This window comes from Canis lupus, chromosome 35, assembly GCF_048164855.1.
Source record: "Canis lupus baileyi chromosome 35, mCanLup2.hap1, whole genome shotgun sequence".
In the NCBI taxonomy this organism is placed as follows: Eukaryota; Metazoa; Chordata; class Mammalia; order Carnivora; family Canidae; genus Canis; species Canis lupus.
The window spans coordinates 24204367-24224440 of record NC_132872.1 but is presented as its reverse complement, the minus strand read 5'-3'; the positions used below and the strand labels follow the sequence as shown (position 1 = coordinate 24224440).

Below are 20074 nucleotides of genomic sequence, written 5' to 3'. Positions count from 1 at the left end.
AGAGCTAAAAATAATAGCATGACTTTGCAGGACACATTGCCAGCTGCCTGTACATGACTCAGCTAGCCCCAACATCCTGGTGTGTCTTGGTTTAGCTTTCTTTAGCTTTCCCAAGGCTACATTGGAAAAAAAAAAAAAAAAAAAGAATCCAACTCTACCTGCCTTCTCTCTTTTTGATTCCTATGTTTGGGCATCTTTTAGTTGTATATTTGTAATAAAACTCATGTGCTTTATTATAGAGATCCCTTACTAGGATTCATTATGTTTTTATCTTATATATAGTTTTTAAAAATTTTTAAAATTAAGTAAATATACATACTCACCATAGAAAAATAAGAAAATATATATATGAGCAAAACTTAAAAAATTGTCCCACCTTTTTTAACCTGTTGGTATATATTGTTCCAGGTGTTTTTCTCTGTATGTGTTTTTGTGTTTGTATCATATTACATATTACTGATTTATAGCTGTTTTTTGTCACTTAATACCTTATGAACATCTTTTCAGTATAAATATCCACACATATACATCATAAATTTTAGATACTGTATGAGTGAACTTTTATTTAAGCAATTCCTCCTGAGGGACATTTAGATTGCTTCAAGTCTTTTACTATTTTGAGCAACCAACATTCTTATACATAATCTCTGTTTGTATGGCCCATAATTTTTAGGAGAAATTCCTAGAAGTAACTCTTAGTATTCTAATTTTTACAGTGAGCCCTCAATGTAGAAAAAGCACAAAATCATGAAATGGATGGAACATTCAAAAGATTATAATTCTGAAAGACGGTGGTAGAGGTGGTTGTTTCAACAGTTTTGCTGGTGTATTTTATGACTTCAGATTTCAGTAGGTGTCTGGGCCCTTCTCACTGGGAGTATAAAGACTCCCATTTTTCTTGAAGTTGGAGAAGGAAGTGGCCATGGAATTCAGAGTCTCTGTTCAGTGAACATGGAGCTTGAGAGCCAGAGTGGGCTCCCTTCGGAGCTGGAGACTATGTTTGCAGTCTTGCTAGGGAGAAAGGAGAAGGGTGGATGTTTCTTTCTGGTGAGAAAGCTGAGGAGAGAGCAACTATGAGATTCAGCTGAGAAAGTCACACATTATGATACAGATGAAAATACTATCCTGACAATAAGAAATTATGAATTTTACTGGCTTACAACATGGAGAAAAAATTGATTCTGTATGATTTATGTGCAATCTCCAAAGGCTTCAAAGGAGGTGATTAGAGGATGAGTAAAAAATTTAAATATGGGACACACTGAAACATGAAATGTTACAATTGCACTCCTAGTAATTCCTCCCACTCTGGATTTCTGGTCTGCTTACTTTTCTAATCCTGGTCTGTCAGTTGTCTCTCCCATGTGATCTTATGCATAAGCCCTTGTGGACTCAGGCCTTCATTCATTTAGATAAGGCTGTCACTTCAAGCTCCAACCCCTACATCAGCTCACCAAGCCCTTAGTACTTCTCAGGAACTGCCAGCAGAGGCGATTCTAATGTTTCTCTCTCCCTGGGGAAGGGAATTGCTTCTCTGGGGAACTCTTCCTTTCCAAACTCTGTCTCCTGAAACTAGGCCTAGATGCAAGGTCTCCTGAGAGACACTGGGCCTTAGTTGCCCATCTTACTTTGGCTGTTCCCTTCTTTCATTTACGATTTTCTGTTTGCATCTCCAAACTACTGGACTCCCCTTCTCCACTCATGGGGAGAAGTGGACAGTGTGAGAGTAAAACAGGAGAGTGACAGGGAGGGAAAAAACCTGCCCAGCTCCAGCTGGCTCAGTTTGTCATAGTGAAGTTTTCTAGCATCCGTGCATCCATTCTCCTGGTCTAAGTTGAGAGGCATCATGGGCAAAGTCTCTGCTGTTAAGGGCATCCTACTATGATCAGTGAATCTAAGACCTCATTTCTCCATTTGACCACTTGTTGCAAAGACTGATCTATCACCCTGAAACTTTGCTGTCAAATTCAGGTTCATAATTGTCTATTTACCTGTCCTTGGGATGTAAAACGGCTTCTCTAATACTGACCACCTTGTATGTTTGCATTTCACATTTCTATTGGTATTTTTGTTCTAGTCAGCCTCCTTTAGTTAAAAAATGCTCACTTAAATTATCTTGACCAGCGATTTATCCTAAAGAGGCTTATAGAATCTCATGGGAACTTAAGAACAGTATTATAATATGGTGGGCTTTATGGATCCTGGAGTAGGGAGATGGCAGGGAATCCCAGGCAGCTCTGAAAGTCCCCGTAGAGGACTATGTAGGCCTTCCTTCTGGGATAATATGATGGTTATATTGGAGTCAGACAGCCCTAGGTTCAAATCCTAGCATTGCTATTTAGTAGGTATATGATTTTGGCCAAATTCATTTCTCTTGGAAGAGACTCAGATTCTTCAGTATAATATAGGAGTAACTTTTGGGGCTCACTTTAGTAGGATTCTTGTGAGGCTTCACTGAGATAATATATGTGAATCATTTGCACGATACCTGACTTTTATATATTTGGTCTTGAAAAAAAAAAAAGGTTAACAGTTGGTCTTTATAATTAACATGACTTAATAAACTTGTATATTTCATCTTCTAGTTTCTGCTCTCTCATAAATTAACCATTTTCGCAATGTTGGAGAAATATAATTAAAAACACAATCTTTTCTCAACCCAGAAGTGCTCTCCACAAAGACAATAGAGAAGGAAAACGCTTTTCATTGCATAAGTGTTAAACCAGAATGTGATGTGTATCAATCACAGGTAAACACCAAGAGATCGCAGACAGAGAAGAATCTCACCTCTTTATACAGCCAAGCAGATATAACCCATTACATACATGTTTTCAGGTAATCAATAACTAGCCCTCAATTAAGAGAACCTGACAACGCTGTCACACATAGTTCATGTTAAGTTAACCTGGTAACTGAGGTGACCATCTGTGTTAGCTAACTGACTTTATCCAAAGGAAGAACAAACCTCTCATACCTTTGTGACAGGAGGCAGCTTTGCAACTTGGAGCAAGGTTCCCACACACTAAAATTAAGCTCCCACCCTCCACAGGAACTGGGAAATAGGGGCACTAACTCCCTTGATGTTTATATTCCAAAGAGATGGCTTTCATATCCTTGAGAAAGCCATTCCTGAGTCATTAGGTAGACAAAATGCCAATCTAGTTTTCAAAAAAAAATTATATTTCAAAGAGAAGAGAAAGACCTTCTAAAGTTTTTTCTAAAGTAGATGCTCAAAGGAAAAGGAGGAGAAAGAAATTGCTTCTTTTATTTTCAAAAAATTAAGCCTCTTATTTTAAATTTGTATTTGTCCTTACAATGACAGAATGACCTCTCTGGTCCCCTCTTACCCAGGACTTTCCTGAAATAACTATGGCACTAACCTGAAAATTCTTCAGTGAAAAGAATCTGATTGCTTCTTCCAGTTATTTGTACTGGTCAATGGCCAGCCTCTGCATTGGGTACTCTGAGGCAGACACCCATCTCTAATCTAATCCGTTAGGGCAAGAGCAGGGAAGAATCATATGGTAGAAAAAAATGGCCTTCAAAGTGGCTGTGGCTCCAGCAATGCTTTCTTTTCTTTTCTTTTCTTTTCTTTTCTTTTCTTTTCTTTTCTTTTCTTTTCTTTTCTTTTCTTTTCTTTTCTTTTCTTTTCTTTTCTTTCTTTCTTTCTTTCTTTCTTTCTTTCTTTCTTTCTTTCTTTCTTTCTCCTTTCTTCCTTTCCTTTCCTTTCCTTTCCTTTCCTTTCCTTTCCTTTCCTTTCCTTTCCTTTCCTTTCCTTTCCTTTCCTTTCTTTCCTCTTTTCTTTCCCTCTTTCTTTCTTCCTTCCTTCCTTCCTCCCTCCCTCTCCTTTCTTTCTTTCTTTCTTTCTTTCTTTCTTTCTTTCTTTCTTTCTTTCCTTCTTTCTTCTTTTCTTTCCTTCCTCTTCTTTCCCTCAAATTTATTTATTCATGAGAGACACACAGAGGCAGAGTCATAGGCAGAGGGAGAAGCAGGCTCCCTGGAGGGAGCCCTATGCAGAACTTGACCCCAGGACCCTGGGATCACAACCTCAGTCAAAGGCAGACGCTCAACCCCTGAGCCAACCAGGTGCCCCTAGAGCAACCCTTTCAAAGTGGTTGTGAACTCTGCAGTCATTCCCAGATATCTGGTACTTCCTTCCCTTTAGCCTCAAATGCCTGAGGGAGTGCCTCTTGCTATCACCAGTGTTTCATGGGGGTATGACCTCTTAGTAGGCACTCAACAGATATTATTTGGTTGACAAATATATGAAATATGTTCTTAGAAGATGAGAATTTTGTTATGTATTCCTCCTGTGGAAAGCAGCCCTAGAGTATGATTGTTATTAAGTGGGAAATATACAATGTGGATTGCTAAAAATTCAGAAAATGGCGTTATGAAAGGAAAACATTCAAAACAAGCCAACTCAAATGTTTCCATATAAATGATTATCTATTCTCTTTATAAAAGCAATCTTTAATTATTTTAAAATTTGTCTCTTTAATACGTTAGTTGGGGAAAGGGAAAAATACTTTAGTGGCCAAAATAAAGGATTTAGAATATGGAACAAATACATTTTAATTAAATCACTTCATTTCTGGTAAAACTAGATTGAATCAGTTATCTAAGCTCTCGAGATTTTGTTTGGTCCAGTACAGAAATAGTGCAAATATTTCTTCTAGGAAACAAGGCAAATAAAAAGGTCTTAAGACTTTTCTATGGAGATCACCAAACTGACAGATTCTCTAACTCGCTCCCATTTTCCATCTAATCTTATCTCTGAAATTATCCAAAGTAGAAAAGAACATCGTGGAAACCTGCAATGTTTAGTTAATAAATGAGGCAGTGAGCTCAGAGCTCTACTCTTGCATGGTTCCAAATGAACTGTTGCCTCTGGAACCAACAGCTATCAGGAGATGCTTTAGACTCCAAGGAGTTTGGGTGAGAGGAAGGAGTTGAATAAGTGGAAATTGGTTCTCATAATTGGAGAAACATGAAGAGCATGTCTGGCCAATGATGGGTAGTAACAGGATCCTTTATATGAAGAACAACACAATAAAGACTATTTCTGTGGGGAAATTGGTCATTCTTGAGTTCCAGTTTGCTGGCATCTGTATACAGAGTATCCTTCAGGGGAGTCAGTCCATTAGAACTTTAGAAAAAGTATGTATAATAAAGCAAGACTCTGGTGAAGAAAATAAATTATTTTAAGTTGATTATGCCAATGTTGTTGTGATCACGAATTTTATGGTTGAGCCTTTCTATTGGAATGTGGGAGAGAACACACACCTTTGGTTTTATGACAAATCTCTAGAAAATTACATTGTTATGTTTTATTCTACACAGGCTTATTGAGCAAATGGAAATTTACTCCACGTCTTTGGGTAACGAGTCAGTGGTGGAACCTAATGTGGCAGTACAGTCTGTGGCTTTCTCTTCAGAAGGCACTGAGCAGTCTAAAAATGTTCGCTTCTCTGTGAAGAAAGGTGAGCGGTGTGTCTCATGTACTTAAAATAGCAGACAGCATTCTGCTATCAACCATGAATAATGCCCTGTCTATGAAAAATGTAGATTTTAAAAATTCTTCTTTTTTCCTTCTCACAGGAACTAGTGATTCTCTCACTTCTGGTTCCACAGTTGTGGAGACAAACGTGGACGCACTTAATCCAGACATAGAGACTGAGCTTCAAATCTTGCTCCAAACCTCAAAAAGTAGGTCTCAAACTTTGTGACATTAAAAAATACATTCAAATTGGGGGTTCCTGGGTGCCTCAGTTTGTAAGTATCTGACTTCAGCTCAGGTCATGATCTCAGGGTCCTGGGATTGAGCTCCAGCATCCAGGTCCCTACTCAGCAGGGAGTCTGCTTGTCCCTCTGTCCACTCATGCACACACACAGGCTTTTTCTCTCTCTCAAATAAATCAATAAAATCTTTTTTAAAGTACACTCAAATTTATGGAATTAGTATTTTAAAATCCACTGAGCAAAGAATAATATTTACTTTGTTTCATACTGCATAATTTGCATTTGAGTACATTTGAGCTCTGACAAATTATGGTAATCTCAACTCTGCTATTCTAGATGACGGAGAGGATTTCTTTCCTTTTTTTCCTTTTCAAAAATCTTTGGAGCAGAATTGAAATGCTCTGGTCATGGACACGAGTAGGTTTTCTAAGAAAAATCTAGCTAATGCAGGTCAGTTTTACACTTAAAATATATTAAAAATACTCAGTCATAAACTTTGCCCATATTTACTGATGGCATGGCACTCGTAGACTCAGATTCATCCTATGGACCTGCCTTGGGATATTTTATGTAATTGGCACAGTCATCATCTTGTAGCAACAGATTTTAGTTATCTCCACTAATATAGTGCTCACCTTGGGCTTCCTATCATCTTGCATATGGTCCTTCAGAAAATTTTATGTCTAACATGAAATCTTTGTACTTTTCAAAGCCTAAAAAATGGTTATTTTGACAATAATAGTAAGCAAAGCAAGCACACATATTTATTCTATCCCCAAATAAAAAATCCAATGTGGGGTGCCTGGGTGGCTCAGTTGGTTAAACTTCAGAAGCTTGATGTCACCAACTCAGGTCATGATCTCAGGGTTGTGAGAGCAAGCCCCACATCATCTCTGTGCTGGCTGGAGCCTGCTTAAGATTCTCTTCCTCTTCCTCAGCCCTTCCCTCACCTAAAAAAGCCTAAAACTTAAAAAGCAACCCAATGCCAGAAAGTACATATTTTAGAGTTCATAATAGCACTGATAAGGAAGGAGGTCATGATCTGGCATGTTGTGGAATTTTGCTTCCATTTGCTTTGGCTACATGCTTTGTGAAACTGGAGATTAAATCTAAGTCTTTTATGCTCTTTTCTGTGCTTTCCTTTTAATTTAAAAATATCTCATGCATATAGAAAAGTATGGAAAATAATGCATGCAGCACCCATGTACCCACCAGCAAGGTCAACTGATGTCAAATTTTGCTATGTTTGCCTCAGACCTCTTTAAAAAGGAAGATGTTGCTGTACCTGAAGTCCTGTGCCCTATCTTTTCCCATCCCTCCCCCCAGAACTTATATCTTTCTTTAGTTGGTGTGTTTCATTTTTATGGTTGTCTTTAAACTTTTGCTACATATTTATATATCCATAATAAAATATTCTATTTTGTGGGTTTTAAATATTTACCCAGGTGGTATTTTGTTGTATGGAACTCACTTTTTTTTAAACTAAACATCTCTTTTGGGAGATTTATTTAGATGTTATCAAGCTTATGAACTTTTGTCTATGTGATAAATATGTTAAAAATACTGTTATGTTCCTTTTATTATTTAAAATTTTTTTAACATTTTATTTATTTATTCATGAGAGACACAGAGAGAGGCAGAGACATAGGCAGAGAGAGAAGCAGGCTCCATGCAGGGAGCCCAATGTGGGACTCAATCCCGGGTCTCCAGGATCACGCCCTGGGCTGAAGGCAGAAGCTCAGCCTCTGAGCCATCCAGGCATCCCACATACTCCTTTTTTAAAATTTAAATTTAATTATCCAACATATAGTACATACTTAGTTTCAGATGCAGTGTTCAATAATTTATCAGTTGTCTATGACACCCAGTGCTCATCACATCACATGCCCTCCTTAATGCCCATCACCCAGTTACCCCATCCCCACATCCACTTCCCCTTCAGTAACCCTCAGTTTGTTTCCTATAGTTAAGAGTCTCATGGTTTTTTCCCTCTCTGATGACTTCCTATTCAGCATTCCCTCCCTTCACCTATGATCCTCTGTGCTGTTTCCTATATTCCATATATGAATGAAGCTATATGATAATTTGTCTTTCTCTGATCGAGTTATTTCACTCAGCAAAATACCCTCCAGTTCCATCCATGTTGATATAAATGGCAAGTATTCCTTTTGCAGCTTGGATATTCAATGATACGTTAGAATTTCTTCTTCCTTTTCATGTCTTTATTAAACATTCTGATTTTGTACTCTGCGACTTGCCTATTCAAATACTATGATCATTTCTCTATTGGATTGTAAGTCTTTTCCTTATTGGCCATGTACTCTCCACACTATGTACTCTGGACACTAATTATTTGTTGGTTATAAAGTTGCAAATATCTTTCCTCCAGTCTGTAGCTTTATTTTGCTTGGCTTTTGAGGTCTTTTGTCATACCAAATTTTTAATTTATAGGGTAATCCAATATATCAGTATTTTCCTTTATAATTGGTACTTTTTAAAAGAAATACTTCTCTGTGTTAAATTCACTACAATAGTTCTTATTTTTCTCCTGCATGTTTTTAGTGTTTGTGTATGCATTTAGGTCTTCAGTGAATGTAGAATTTATATGTTTGGTGAAAGATAGGGATCTAACTTCTTATTCCATATAAATTATCAGTCTTTTCAAATGGGCTAAAACACACTGTTAAAAGACAAGGACATAGGACTGAAAGGGACAAATTTTATATGATTTTTAGAAACCAAACCCCAGAATTATCTGTATTTTAATTCCCTTTTCCCCTAAAAAGACATAATTGACATATATAAACAAAAATTGTTGGAAATATAGGGACATATTGACACACCATTCTGATAGGGAAAGATTTTAATGCAACTATACCAGAAATTAAAGATCATGTAGACAAAAATAATTAATAAGCTTGACATTTATATACATTTGAGTGTGTGTGTGATAATAAATCTGCTTATAGACAGAAAAGAGATAATAAAAATTCTTTTCACATACCCATCAAGTGCTTCACCAACTGACCATTTGTTGCTGACCACATGGTCATTTTCTATTGATCACATAGAAAAGCTTATGCATTTATAAAATAAAAGTTATGTAAGACATAGTTCCTGACCATGATACAATAAAACTAGAAATGTACCGCAAGGGATCCCTGGGTGGCGCAGCGGTTTAGCGCCTGCCTTTGGCCCAGGGCGCGATCCTGGAATCAGGCGTCGGGCTCCCTGCATGGAGCCTGCTTCTCCCTCTGCCTCTCTCTCTCTCTCTCTGTGACTATCATGAATAAATAAATAAAATCTTAAAAAAAAATAAATGTACCACAAAAGAATGGCCAAGATTTTATCCAATTAGAAATTTTTAAAAAATTGTTAGAAAGGAAATTAAAGTGTACATTACAAAGTATTTAGAAATTAATGAGAATGAGAATACCACATGTCAACATCTATGGGATGTGCACAAAAAATTATTTAAATTCTTTCTTACATTAAAGTCACAATGATAGTCTCCTGTATTTTGTTCTGCCTGCTTTTAGTGTTTAGAGTAAATTATTTAAATGATTTAAAGTAAAATGTACGTGCTTTAATAAATTTATTAGAAAATAAATGATATTGTCAAAAATGAACTGAGCATTCAACTAAAGAAGCATAAAAATAAAATAAATGTAAAGAAACTAAAAAGAAGGAATTAATAGGAGTGCCTGAGTGGTTCAGTTGGTTAAACATCTGCCTTCAGTTTGGGTCATGATCTCAGGTCCTGGGATCAAGCCCCATGTTGGGCTTTCTGCTCAGCCATCAGTTGCTTCTCCTTCTCCCTCTCTCTCTGTGATATCTCTTGTTCTCACTCTCTCTCAAATAAATAAATAAAATCTTTTTAAAAAGAGAAGGAATTAATAAATGTAATGGGGAAACTTAATAAAAATAGAAGTTAACAGGGCAGCCCAGGTGGCTCAGCAGTTTAGCACCGCCTTCAGCCCAGGGCGTGATCCTGGAGACCCAGGGTCGAGTCCCACGTCAGGCTCCCTGCATGTAGCCTGCTTCTCCCTCTGCCTGTGTCTCTGCCTCTCTCTCTCTCTCTCTCTCTCTGTCTCTTATGAATAAATAAAATATAAAAAAATAGAAGTTAACAAATGCTAGACTTGATCAACAAAATGAACATCGACTCCATGAAAAGACTTATAAAATAGGCAAGATTCTAACAAATTTTATCAAGAAAAGGGAAAGAGAGAAAGAATATAAATAAGCATCAAGAAGGTATATCTATAAATATGGAGATTAAAAAATTTATAATGGTGAATAGAATTTCATTCTAATAAATCTGAATATCTAGATAAAAGTGATTGTTTTCTAGTAAGTGACCAAAATACTTTAAGAATGAGAAGAGGGATAAGCAGGGACTTTCATTTTTTAACTTATATATTTCTATGGATTTGACTTTATTTATTTATTTATTTATATTTATTTATTTATTTATTTATTTATTTATTTATTTATTTAAAAGATTTATGTATTTATTTGAGAGGGCGTGCTCTCACACATGCATAAGCAGGGGGAGGGACAGAGGGAGAGGGAGAGAGAGAATCTCAAGCAGACTCTCCACTGAGCACAGAATCTGACATGGGGTTCTGTTTCATGACCCTGAGACCATGACCTGAGCCAAAGTCAAGAGTCTGATTCTTAACCAACTGAGCTACCTGGGCACCCCTGGATTTGGCTTTTCCATCAAGCATGTCATTCTTTTATATATATATAAACATATAAAACATATATATATATATATATATATATATATATATATATATATATATATATAAAACAATAATGAAAAGAAGTCTTACTGCAATTTTAGGGTTAACTTTGTCATCCAACATTCAGAAGGAACAACTTGGCAAGGCCAATGTGTCATGAAAAAGCTCCCTAAAGCAATGTCTTTATGTCTAGGTAGAGGATAGAACATGGTTGGCTGTGGAGGATGTTTTAGGGCCTGTCAGGCTCTTGTCTGCCTATCTCTCCAATCACACTAAATAGGCTTGCCTCACTGCTACTGTTTTAGTTTTCTTGGTATCATATGTAGAGTTTAGAAAATTAATTCAGTTAAAATATATAATTATTATAATTGCTTCTGCCTTAAATATGGCCATCAGTTGTATAAAGTGTTAGGGGCATTCCTCAGGTCGTTCTGTTTGACAATTGCAATGGCCAGCCTCCATGCAAAACCCTCTACTATGGCCATGCTTTTCTAGGAAATCTGAGGAGCAACTGACCACTTTTTTCCAATGTCCTGAAGAAATATGTCACAATAGCCTTCCAGTCTTGGGAAAACCCTGTGATCATCATGAAGTAGCAGAGACCAACAATTCAAGAGACGATGGAGAGTATCTGGCTCCACGGAAGCAATCCCTGACATGATGTGAACTCCTAACTCTGTGACTGAATAGACTGGTTTCTGCTCCGTCCCTTTTAAGAGGAAACAGGTCTCACAGAGCACTTTCCTAGGCACTGCTGTCTTGATATCCACTCATTGCTGTTTCTTGTCTGATGTCTTATCAGTGGATGAAGCAGCCCTGGGCTACCTGAATGTCTTCACTCTGTTTCCCTGCATAGGAAGCAAGATGTTTATTTTATACATGAGATCCTTATAATACCCCAAATTTTTGTTCCCATTTAGAAGGTAAGGAATCTGGACCTCAGGAAAAAAAAAGTAATGTAAACGGAATGGCCAGGCACAGGTTACATATGTTAATTACATATTGCAATTAAGTAAAGATTCAGCTAGCAAACCATTTTTACTGTACTGTACTCAAATATTAAGCAGCCATGCAGTTAAACGATGACATGGGACTTTCTTTGTTCTTTGCCCTAGGATTCTTTTGTTGATTTTAGTGTTTTTTTCTTCTTTTTTCTCAGGTGACACAAAGTCATGTGGCTTTGTAGTGTATCAAAAGAACAAACTTTTCCAATCAAAAACTTTTAAAACTAAATCAGATTTTAGTCAAAAAATTATTTCAAGCAAAACCGATAAAAATGGAGATCAGGGAACTTCTGTTAACATCGTCTTTAATCCAAGGGTGAGTTTTTCCACCAACAAATAAAATTCAGGCCACTTTTGATTACAAAGCAGGGTTGGTTGGGAAAAGAAATCCACAGGAAAACTCTTTATTTTTAAAAAGTTTTTATTTAGTTCCAGTTAGTTAACATACAGTGTAATATTAGTTTTAGGTGTACAATATATTAATTTCACAGAAAAACTCTTTAAAAGAATCTTTGAAGATATTCATTTAAACATTCCACTTTTTTTGTCAGACTAGCTAAATGCAAAATGAGCTAATTTGAATTTTATATTCTTTTTCTCCCTCTCTAATCTATAACAAAGATGTTGTACTTGGTACATACCTAATAGATTTCTCATATGCTTATCTTATTTGATTTTTTTCTACCTGAGTAGGCATTTTTAAATAATTGGCTGCAATTGTCTTTTCTATTTATAGTATGACTCAAAAGAATTCCAGCTCTATTCCTATGCCTGTGTCTACTGGAGTTTTTCAAAAAAGGATTGGGACACGAATGGATGTCACAAAATTAGGGCCACTGATGGATTATTGTACTGCCACTGCAACCATACTACTAATTTTGCTGTATTAATGGTAAGGATGTACATAGTAATCTCTTTCCAGATGAGAATTTTCCTTATACATAATTCTGGAATTGTGGTAATTGGAGATAACTTTGGGGCTTAGTGTGTGTGGATACTCAACCTAGACTAAATGGATAAACAAGGAATGGAGTGATAAGACTATAAAAAGGAGGTCCTGAGAAAAGCAAGTAAATAGAGCTTTTTGCAGTATGGTCTCAGGGTGGATGAGGTCGGCACTGCATATTGAATAATGAGAAGGGAGCCCGTGTGCAAAAGAAGAGCTCACAGACTATCCAACTAACTCACATGTTGTGAAACTTGAAGTTGTTATAGCCAGAGGTAAGGCTGTATGGCTGTGTGCTGGGGATGGGTGCAGTACATACTTAACTATGGGTGGGCAGATTTTTTTTTATTATTTTTTAAAAATATTTTCTTTACTTATTCATGAGAGACACACATGAAGACACACATGAAGAGGGCGATGCAGGCTCCCTGTAGGGAGCCTGATGTGAGACTCAATCCCAGGACACGGGGATCACAACCTGAGCCAAAGGCAGATGCTCAACTATTGAGCCACCCAGGTGGCCCTGGATGGACAGTATAAATCATTTACCCAAAGCTTTTTCCATTGGGATAATCTAAGTTGCTAAGTTTGTGCTAGAAGATAAAAGAGGAAAAGCTCTCGAATTCATCCAGTTTGTCCCATAGTTCCTTTATGTATTCCTTGTATCTTAAAAATGTTTTCTATGAGCATAGTTGACACCCAATGTTACATTAGTTTCAAGGGTACAACATAGTGATTTGGCAAGTTTCTAGATTGTGCTGTGTTCACCACAGTGTAGCTGCCATCTGTCACCCTACTGCTATTACAGTATCACTGACTGTATTGCTTATGCTGTGCCTTTTAATTCTGTGACTTATTATTCCTGGAAGCCTATATTTCCCATCCCCCTTCACACATTTTGCCCATCGCCCACACCTCTTGCATCTGGCAACCATCAGTTTGTTCTCTGTATTTCTACATCTGATTATGATTTTGTTTACTCATTTGTGTTTTTTTTGTTAGATTTCACATGAGTTAGATCATATGGTATCTGTCTTTCTCTGTGTGACTTATTTCCCTTAGCATAATGCCCTCTGAGTCCATCCATGTTGCTGCAAATGGCACAAGCTCATCTTTTTAATAGCTTCATAATCTGTCCTACGTGTACACCACAACTTCGTTATGCATTCGTCTGTCGATGTAGTCCTTATATCTTTTTTTAGATGGGGAGGGGCAAAGGGACAGTGAGAGAGAGGATCTTAAGTAGGCTCCACCCCCAGTGTGGATCTCACCACCCTGAGATCATGACCTGAGCCGAAATCAAGAGTCGGATGCCTAACTGACAAAGCCACCCAGGTGTCCCTCCTTATATCTTTTAACTTCAAAGCTACCCTGCACAAACAACTGGTAATACTTAGCTCTGGTGTGCAGTTATAAGTGTACCTCTGAAAGTTCTTGGGCTGACTCTTCTAGGAGAGGGACTTCTGCTTATTCTATTTCCAGAAACCTATTATCCTGGTAAAACCAAAAGTGTTACTTTTTAGGCTTGATGGAATGTTTTCATATGCAGTGGAATGGAGGGGTGTAATACCTTACACTTATTAATATCATGAAGCTTCCTGAGAAAAGCAGGTGTTTTCATTTCCCAGTGTGATGGAGCCATGTTTGGGAAGCCAGTGGAGATCCGAACATACTGGTACCGCATAGAATATCGAATTATAGAACCTTGTTTTGTTTGGTTTGATTTTGTTTTGTTTTGAGAGGGAGACGGGGTAGGGAAGGGCAGAAGGAGAGGGACAGAGAGAATCTTAAGCAGGAACAGGCTCCATTCCCAGTGTGGAGCCTGACACAGGGCTTGATCTCACAACCCTGAGGTCATGAGTTGAGCCAAAATCAAAAGTTGGACACTTAACCGACTGAGCCACCCAGGTGCCCCAATATAGAACCACGTTTTATAAACTTTTTTTGAGATGACTATAGTTTTTTTATTAATTGAATGATTGAATGATTTTATGTCATCTACTTCCTTTTCTTTAATGCACTAGATTTAACTTTCTTTTAGTATCACTTTTTTTGTTTACATTCTACTTAGTTAACAGTGAGATATTGGTTTCAGGAGTAGAATTTAGTGACTCATCACTTACGTATAATAGCCAGTGCTCATCACAACAAGTGTCCTCCTTAATACCCATCACCCATTGAGCCCAAAGCTGCCAGCTCCCCTCCATCAACCCTCAGTTTGTTCTCTGTAGTTAAGAGTCTCTTATGGTTTGCCTCCCTCTCTTTTTCACGTCCCCTGTTTTCATCTGTTTTGTTTCTTAAATCCACTAATGAGTGAAATCATATGGTATTTGTGTTTCTGTGACTGAGTTCTGTTGCTTAGCATAATACACTCTCGCTCTATCCATGTCATTACAAATGGCAAGATCTAATTCTTTTTGATGGCTGAGTAATATTCCAGTGTGTGTGTGTTTGTGTGTGTGTGTGTGTGTGTGTGTGTCCCATTTCTTCTTTATGGACATTTGGGCTCTTTCCATAATTTGGCTATTGTTGATAATGCTGCTACAGATATCAGGATTAGTGTACCCATTTGAGTCAGTAAGTTTGTATCCTTTGAGTGAATACCCAGTAGTGCAATTGCTAGATGGTCGGGTAGCTCTATTTTTAACTTTCTGAGAAACCTCTATACTGTTCTCCAGAGTGGCTGCACCAGTTTGTATTCTCACCAACAGTGCAAGAGGGTTCCTCTTTCTCTACTTCCTCACCAACACCTCCTTTCTTGTGTTGTTAATTTTAGCCATCCTGACAACTACCAGGTTACAGTTTTCTTATTTTAAGAATCAAACCTTTCTTATTTTAATTGATTTTATCTTCTAGCATATTACAGAGAGATCTGCTTTCTTTTTTAATATTTTATTTATTAATTTGACAGAGAGAGTGAGCACGAGCTGGGGGCAGGGCAGAGGGAGAAGCAGACACCCTGCTAAGTGGGGATCCCAACGTGGGGCTCAATCCTAGAACCCTGGGATCATGACCTGAGGCAAAGGCAAATGTTTAACTGACGGAGCCAGCAGCTGCTCCGAGAGATTTACTTTCTTAATTAGAAAACTGTAAAGATAAAGTTTTAACTTTTTTGAGTATCTTTAAGATCATTAGTATCAGGGATCCCTGGGTGGCGCAGCGGTTTAGCGCCTGCCTTTGGCCCAGGGCGCGATCCTGGAGACCCGGGATTGAATCCCACGTCGGGCTCCCGGTGCATGGAGCCTGCTTCTCCCTCTGCCTATGTCTCTGCCTCTCTCACTGTGTGCCTATCATAAAAAAAAAAAGATCATTAGTATTATTCACTAGCTATGTAAAGCCTAGTTGTTATATATGTATACATATATGTTATATATATTATATATGTTATATATATATTAAATGATACAGACTACATTGTCATAGTTATTTTTCTTCTTCCTTCTTTCCTTCTTTTCTTTCTTTTCTTCTTTCTTCTCATTAATGTCTGAGTCTGCCTCAGTGCCTACCACTCACACCTGTAATTAGTTTGGGGTTGCCAAATTTTTTAAAAGTCTGATTAGGATTGTATGTAAAGTAGGGGCAGATAGGCTCTAAGTGAATAGATGATTTCTAATCTGACAATCTATGTATGTTCTATGATTCTTTGGTATTTCCTCAGTATACTGTACACAGGAAATAATGTGAAATCTTTGTTTTTAAAAATGGAATTTGTTTTTATTTTTGTTTTCTTCCTATAAGCAAATACATACTTATTGCATAAGGTATGAATGTTTATCTGTTGAACAGAAATACACTAATATGGAAAAATATTTATGACATCTTGAATTAAAATAGCAATTCAAATTAAAATATGTTAACAAACTGCTATATATTTGTACAAGAGACATAGATAATATTTGTAGGCATTTAAAAAAAGATCATCTTTGGAGAAGAGGTAGGATTTCAAGAGATAGGATAGTATGTGTAGCTGGTAGTTAAAAGAAATCTATAGGTTTTTAAATTTTTAAATATTTATTTATTTATTTATTTTTAAAGATTTTATTTATTCTTGAGAGAGAGAGAGAGAGAGATGCAGAGGCACAGGCAGAGGGAGAAGCAGGCTCCATGCAGGGAGCCCGATGTGGGACTCAGGTCTCCAGGATCACGCCCTGGGCCGAAGGCAGGTGCTAAACCGCTGAGCCACCCAGGATGCCCTATAGGTTTTTTCTTTTAATACTTCCATATTACTTTCATGCTATATAAATATTACTTTCTAATTTTTTAAATTATTAAAATAAAGACAGGCAAAAATTGTACGTATCCTACTCACCCAGGGACCACCATTCCTACCTCTCCAGATTTCTAAGAGCACATACTCGCATGGAATATACTAGGAATATATACTAAAATACTGGCATTGATATAGATATGTTAGACAAAGACTAGACCTCTTTTTTAAAAAAAGTTTACAGGATCATATGAACATCTTTCCAAGTCCAAAAAATATTTCTGCAACTTTATTTTTAGTGTACTAGCTTAGGTATGCAGATTTCTTCTTAGATTATAATTACACATAAAAATAATATAAGGGATAAATGAAGTAACTTTAGTCAATTTAGATCTACTGAGGAGGGCACTTGATGGGATGAGCACTGGGTGTTATATGTTGGCAAATTGAATTTAAATTAAAAATGATAAATAAATAAAAATTAAAAAAAAAAGGGATCCCTGGGTGGCGCAGCGGTTTGGTGCCTGCCTTTGGCCCAGGGCGCGATCCTGGAGACCCAGGATCGAATCCCACATCGGGCTCCCAGTGCATGGAGCCTGCTTCTCCCTCTGCCTATGTCTCTGCCTCTCTCTCTCTGTGACTATCATAAATAAATAAATAAAAATTAAAAAAAATAAATTAAAAAATGTATGGATAAAGAAGCTGTGGTCTATGTATACAATGGAATATTCCTCAGCCATTAGAAACGACAAATACCCACCATTTGCTTCAACGTGGATGGAACTGGAGGGTATTATGCTGAGTGAAATGAGTCAATCGCAGAAGGACAAACATTATATGTTCTCATTCATTTGGGGAATATAAATAATAGTGAAAGGGAATATAAGGGAAGGGAGAAGAGATGGGTGGGAAATATCAGAAATGGAGACAGAACATGAAGACTCCTAACTCTGGGAAACAAACTAGCGGTGGTGGAAGGGGAGGAGGGCGGGGGTGGGGGTGACTGGGTGATGGGCACTGAGGGGGGCACTTGACGGGATGAGCACTGGGTGTTTTTCTGTATGTTGGCAAATTGAACACGAATAAAAAATAAATTTTTTATTAAAAAATAAAAGTTTTATTGCATGCAAAAAAAATAAATAAATTTAAAAATGTAAAAAAAAATTTGGATCTAATCTAATCCAAACAACTTTGATTTTAAACATCGAGGAAAATCATTGTTCTCAACATTATACTTCATATAAACTACTCAGAGATAAGGAATTTATTTCCTTTTAAAACATAACAGTTTTATAAGAAGATATATCTAGAAATTTTCTGATTATTTTGACACATGTAACTTCTTATGATGTTGACTTTCATAGACATTTCAGGAATGGTTATTTAAAAATATAAATCTTAATTTATTTTCCAGAGTTTTGAAAAGAAATACAAATATCCTGAATCACTAAACATATTATCCAGCGTTGGATGTGCGCTGTCCATTACTGGTCTGGCTCTCACAATTGTATTTCAGATTGTCACCAGGTAAGAAGGGAAGTAAGCTCTTCTTATGAGAGAAATTGCTCTCCTGATATTATTTCCTCTGCACATATTCTCATCAGAATACAGTTCTTGGAACTAAAAGGGAAATCAGAGTTAGTTCAACAAATTCATTTTATAGAAGAGGATACTCAGTTCTGGAGAAGCTAGGAAATACATACAAATAACTATATAATTAAAATTGTGGTAAGTGCCTTGCAGAAAAATTGTATACCGTGTAATTACAAGCTTGTCATGTAAAACTAGTATGGTCCCATTGCTCATTAATGCTATAGTTTCCCTTGTGTTGAACAGAACCATATCTACCAATTTGCGTTGGTAAAAGAACAAAACATTGCTAAACAGCGAGTTTTTGAAAATTAAACTAGTTTACAATATATATTTAGTTTTCAAGTGGTAAAAGTTCCTAAAAGTTTTTGAATTCTATAGTTAAAAAAATCTAATTTAAAAAATTACGTATAAACATACATTTCTTTCCACCTTGACCTCCTCACTAAAGGTCCAATTTTGTATAGCACTTGTGTTTTTTTATATGCTATATTTTTAATAATCTGTAAATATAAGCTTGTTATTCGTTAGTTCACTTGTGTGCTGTTTTCCCCATCACCATGAAAATTGATGAGGACAGTGACCTTCTCTGATTTTTTTGTTGTTGTTGTTATTGTTTGTTTTGATCACTGTATCCCCAGGACTGAGCACAGTACCTGGCCCATAGTAGAAGGATACCTGTGGAGTAAGTGAGTTTATTGTACATTCCTACCTGGTTCTCCTCTTAAACTCAAGATGTCTCAAGATGAACTCATCTTTTCTTCAGAATTGTTCCTGCCTACTAAATTCCCTCATAAATGTTTTTTTCAGATGTACAAATTCAGAATTTTTTATTTTAAAAGCATTGCTGTTTAAAAATCCTTCCTGGAGTTTTAAAAATTTTTAAAATAAAAAAATATTTAAAAAATGAAAAGCCACAGAATAGTTGAGAGAACACTGAACAATCATATACCCTTTACCTAGATTCATTAATTATTAATATTTTGCTTTATATATTTTTTCTATTTTTTGCTCTGAAATTTTCAAAGTTGTAGGCGTCATGACTGTCATGTCTCAGTTCTTCAAGTATTCCCTGAGAACAGGGACATTCTCCTCTGTGGTGTAATACCATCATCCTCACTCAGGAAATTCAACTCAAGCAGTTTACTATTAATATACTATTACTGTGTTAATATATAACCCATATTAAAATTTCTCTAATTGTCCCAGTAATGTTCATTATAGCTGGGTGGTTTTTTTCTCCAATTCATTCAGTTGTCATGTCTCTTGAGTCTCATTTAGCCTAAAATAATTCCTCTGCTTTTTTGTTTGTTTTGGTCTTTTAGGACATTAAATCTTTTGAGATGTTCAGGTCAGTTATGTTGTAGAAGATAGAATATTCTACAGCTTAGGATTTGTCTGTCATATTCCATAGGATTAGATACAGATTAACTATTTTTGATGAGAATACTAAATGATTAAGTCTTTCTCAGTGTGGTAGAGCATGAAGCATGTAGTGTCAGTTTGTCTCATTATTGATCCCTTGGTTACAGTGGTGTCTACTGGATTTCTACACCCTAAGGGCTCATGTTCTTTCCCTTTGTAAGTAACAGGTGATCTATAGGATGCTATTATGTTCCCCAAGTTTTACTCAGTGGTTTTGGTGTCCACCGATGATCCTTACTGGAATATATTACTACATTGGTGGTTGAAAATGATGATTTTCTTACCTGTTATTATTTTTACATTTAGTTACTGTATTCCTTTGTAAAGAAGTGTACTCTACACTGAAACCAAAGGGAATCGCTTCATGTTGTTTTGGTATATCCCCATCAGCACTTTCTTATTTTAGGTA

At 36.6% G+C, this 20074-nt stretch overlaps 1 protein-coding gene across 2 annotated transcripts in view; it reads left to right on the top strand.

The window, feature by feature from the left end:
• Positions 1–20074, top strand: part of ADGRG7 (adhesion G protein-coupled receptor G7) — a 66462-nt gene that overhangs the window by 27342 nt on the left and 19046 nt on the right. For both annotated transcript variants that reach the window (XM_072811906.1, XM_072811907.1), the window contains 5 exons: positions 5344–5483; positions 5602–5709; positions 11653–11813; positions 12234–12389; positions 18065–18177. In XM_072811906.1, the coding sequence (XP_072668007.1) occupies positions 5344–5483; positions 5602–5709; positions 11653–11813; positions 12234–12389; positions 18065–18177 (678 nt within the window). The remainder of the gene's footprint in view (positions 1–5343; positions 5484–5601; positions 5710–11652; positions 11814–12233; positions 12390–18064; positions 18178–20074) is intronic.